This window comes from Asparagus officinalis, chromosome 4, assembly GCF_001876935.1.
Source record: "Asparagus officinalis chromosome 4, Aspof.V1, whole genome shotgun sequence".
Lineage (NCBI taxonomy): Eukaryota > Viridiplantae > Streptophyta > Magnoliopsida > Asparagales > Asparagaceae > Asparagus > Asparagus officinalis.
The window spans coordinates 81,472,580-81,476,005 of NC_033797.1; the positions used below are offsets into that span (position 1 = coordinate 81,472,580).

General features: G+C 45.9%; 1 protein-coding gene across 1 annotated transcript; it reads left to right on the forward strand.

The window, feature by feature from the left end:
• Positions 1,699 to 2,656, forward strand: LOC109838986. Its single transcript, XM_020407414.1, has 2 exons — positions 1,699 to 1,756; positions 2,085 to 2,656. Exons 1-2 carry the CDS (start codon positions 1,699 to 1,701, stop codon positions 2,654 to 2,656), a joined length of 630 nt encoding a protein of 209 aa, XP_020263003.1.

The following is a 3,426-nucleotide window of genomic DNA, read 5'->3' on the forward strand; positions in this document are numbered from 1 at the left end:
ACCATTGAGTCTTCACAAGCAGTATTTGTGGTACCGACTCGAGATAAATATCAGAAAGATATCATCTTTGGACGAATCGATCACCCCTTACGCACATTGTGGGATGAGTCTGAAGAGGAGGAATCCACGCCCTAATTTTTACAATACAGTCAAATTGCGAAACGCATGATGAAGGACATGGGTTACGATTTCACTCGTCAAGAAGGCCTAAACTATGGCCGAGGACAGAAGACAGTCATCTGACCCACCTATGTGCCTAAAGGCAAGCCCTCGAATTACTTCACCAAGACTCGGAGAGGTTTGGGCTACATTTCTTCCTCATCAGAGTTGTTCTATAATTTCGGCGGGGACTCTGACGATACTTGCTCAGAGGATCGATCATCGACATCCATAGCCTGGGACTCAGACGTCAGCATGAGAGACTTGTTCAACAACCTTACAGTCAACATGGCTGTGATCGATCCTGTCGAAATGGCAGAGGACGGATAGGTCCCGCTTTATGATGAGACATAGGACCACCACGTTAATGCCCAGTGGAGTAATCGCTTCGAGCAACGTGAGCCGCCCAGCAAGGACAAAATCCTCCAAGTAAACATGGGCGATGAGACCAACCCTAAGCCTATATTTTTTAGTTGTAGTCTACCTCCCAAAGAGAAGGAAGACCTCATAGCCCTCATAGCCCTCATAAGGGAATATATTGACGTCTTCGCGTGGAATTATGCGGACATGCCCGGCCTTGATCATAAGATCTCCATGCATCGCCTTAACATCGGTGCGGATGCTAAGCCTATCAAACAGCAGTAGTGGTAGTTTCGTCCACAAATCATGGAGGCAATCAAGGCCGAAGTGAAGAAGCTGATCGAATTCGGCTTCATCAGAGAGGAACAGCACCCCGACTAGGTAGCCAACATTGTTCCGGTCCTGAAGAAGAATGGTAAGATCCGCATCTGCATTAACTTCAGAAACCTCAATGCCGCTTGCCCAAAGGACGAATTCCTTCATCCCATCATGGACGTCATCATCGATAATACGTGCGGATTTGAGAGGATGTTCTTTATGGCTGGGTTTTTAGGGTATAATCAAATCAAGATGCACCCCGATAACGAAAAACACACTTCATTCAGGACTCCAATTGGGGTATACTACTACACGGTCATGCCTTTCAGACTCAAAAATACTGGTGCAACCTACCAACGTGCCATGAGCATGATCTTTCAAGACCATCTGCGAAAGACAGTCAAATTCTATGTGGACGACTTGGTCGTGAAAAGTCACAGTAAAGATGACCACCTCCAAGACTTGAGGGTGATGTTAGAACTCATGAGAACTTATCAACTCAAGATGAATCCTACGAAGTCATTCTTAGGGATATCTAGCGGTAAATTCCTTGGGTTTGTAGTCACAATGAAAGGAATTCGAATTGACCCGGACAAGGTACGAGCTATCCAAGAGCTTCAGCCGCCCCAAAATCTTAAGGAATTAAGGGGTCTTTAGGGACGATTGGTTTACATCCGGAGGTTCATTTTACATCTTTCGGGCAAGTGTTAACCCTTCTCCAAACTGATGAAGAAAGGTACCTCCTTCGTATGGGACGCGTCCTGCCAGCGGGCCTTTAAAGATATCAAAGCTTACCTCTCGAACCCACCTATCCTGGCGGCTCCAATATCAGGAAAGTCATTCCTCATCTAAATCCAAGCCATGGAGTACTCTCTAAGTGCCCTATTGGTACAGAATAATGATGCTGGCCATGAGCAGGGTATCTACTACCTAAGTAGGACTTTGTAACATGCTGAACGACGATACCCTATGGTCGAAAAGGAATGCTTAGCCCTGGTATTTACCATCCAAAAGATGCGACACTACCTAGTTAGCCAAACCATCCATGCCATTTCCCGGATGAACCCCATTCGAGTCTTCATGACGCAGCCCACGGCCTTAAACTAGCATTTGGCCAAATGGGCACTCCTATTGTCTCAGTACACATTCACTTCATGCCACAGAAGTCAGTCAAAGGGTAGGTTCTCTGTGATCTCATGGGCACTCCCCACATAACTACGTATTACCTTGAGCTTTTTATCTAACAGAGCCATGTACTAACAATGTGGCTGAGTATAATGCGCTACTCATTAGACTCAAGCTGGCAAGAGAGTTAGAGATAAAACATCTCGAGGCCTACGCCGACTCTCAGCTCATTGTCAAGCAAATGATGGGGGAATATGAAGTTAGAAATGAAGACCTGATCCAGCTTCAGAAAGCATCTACCAAGCTAGTTAAGTCATTCGAAAGCTTCCGCATCGAGCATGTGCTTCATTCTAGGAACACACATGCGGACGCCCTCGCATCCTTAGCGGCTAATTTAGCTCAGCCACTAGAAACAACTCAATGTGTCCCTATGGTGAGCCGACGACTCTTTCGACCAGAAGACGTTCTAGACATGAACGCCACTCACCAGGTTTCGGATCAACCCGACCCAAAAGATTGGCATCTCTTGATCATTGATTATGTCTTGTACGGCATGCTTCCCGAAGACGCTATGGAGCAAGAGTCTGTCCGTCGACGTGCCTCAAGGTTCTACTACGATTCGACCACAAAGACGTTGTATCGCAAGTCATATGATGGCTTGTTACTTCTATGTCTTTCAAAGACAGAAGCATAAGAAGCTCTACGCGAAGCCCATGATGGCACCTGTGGAGCTCACCAGCCCGAACCTAAGCTTTGGGATCGGTTACGGAGGATAGGCTACTTTTGGCTAGGGATGGTTAGCGACGCAGTTGCTTATGCCAAACGATGCCACGCATGCCAAATCCACACCAATTACATGCACCGACCTCTTGAAGACCTACATACAACAACGGTGTCATGGCCTTTCGAAGCATGGGGGATGGACATCATCGGACCAATATCCTCGCCGTCGACAAGAGGTCATCGCTTCATCCTCGCGATCACCGACTACTTCTTTAAATGGGCTGAAGCCGTCCCCTTAAGAGAAGTCAAGATCAATGACGTTGTTTGTGTCAAAAGTTGCCTTTTCCATTGTTTTCAAACATGTTACACCATTTATCGATTACAAGTTCAAACTGAAAGAAAAGTTGATCTTTTTATAAGATCTTCTTACAACGAAAAATAAATATTACAACTTTATCAAACAAAACGCAGCAGTAGTTTATCTCCCGCTGCTTTGTGTGCAATCTTTGCCTATGCCGGGGACGCGTTAGTCCGTGGACCGCCGCAGATCAAACCCGATTGATAGTATAACTACGCTCTTGTTTCACGAAGGAAACAATTGCGAAAGCGATAATCACGACCAAGTGAGATTGTGGCTCTTCTCGAGATTAAAACCAAGTTTAATCCGGAGGAAAGAAAGAATCACAAACCTTTCGAAGGGGGCTTTCTTTATGAAAGTGTTCGCCAAGATCTGATGATTCT

Excerpts from the sequence above, each read along its gene's own strand:
- LOC109838986 (XM_020407414.1), top strand. The coding sequence starts at position 1,699 with ATGGAGTACTCTCTAAGTGCCCTATTGGTACAGAATAATGATGCTGGC. Across the intron at positions 1,757-2,084 it reads TGATGCTGGCCATGAGCAGG|AGCCATGTACTAACAATGTG; the intron begins GTATCTACTACC and ends TTTATCTAACAG.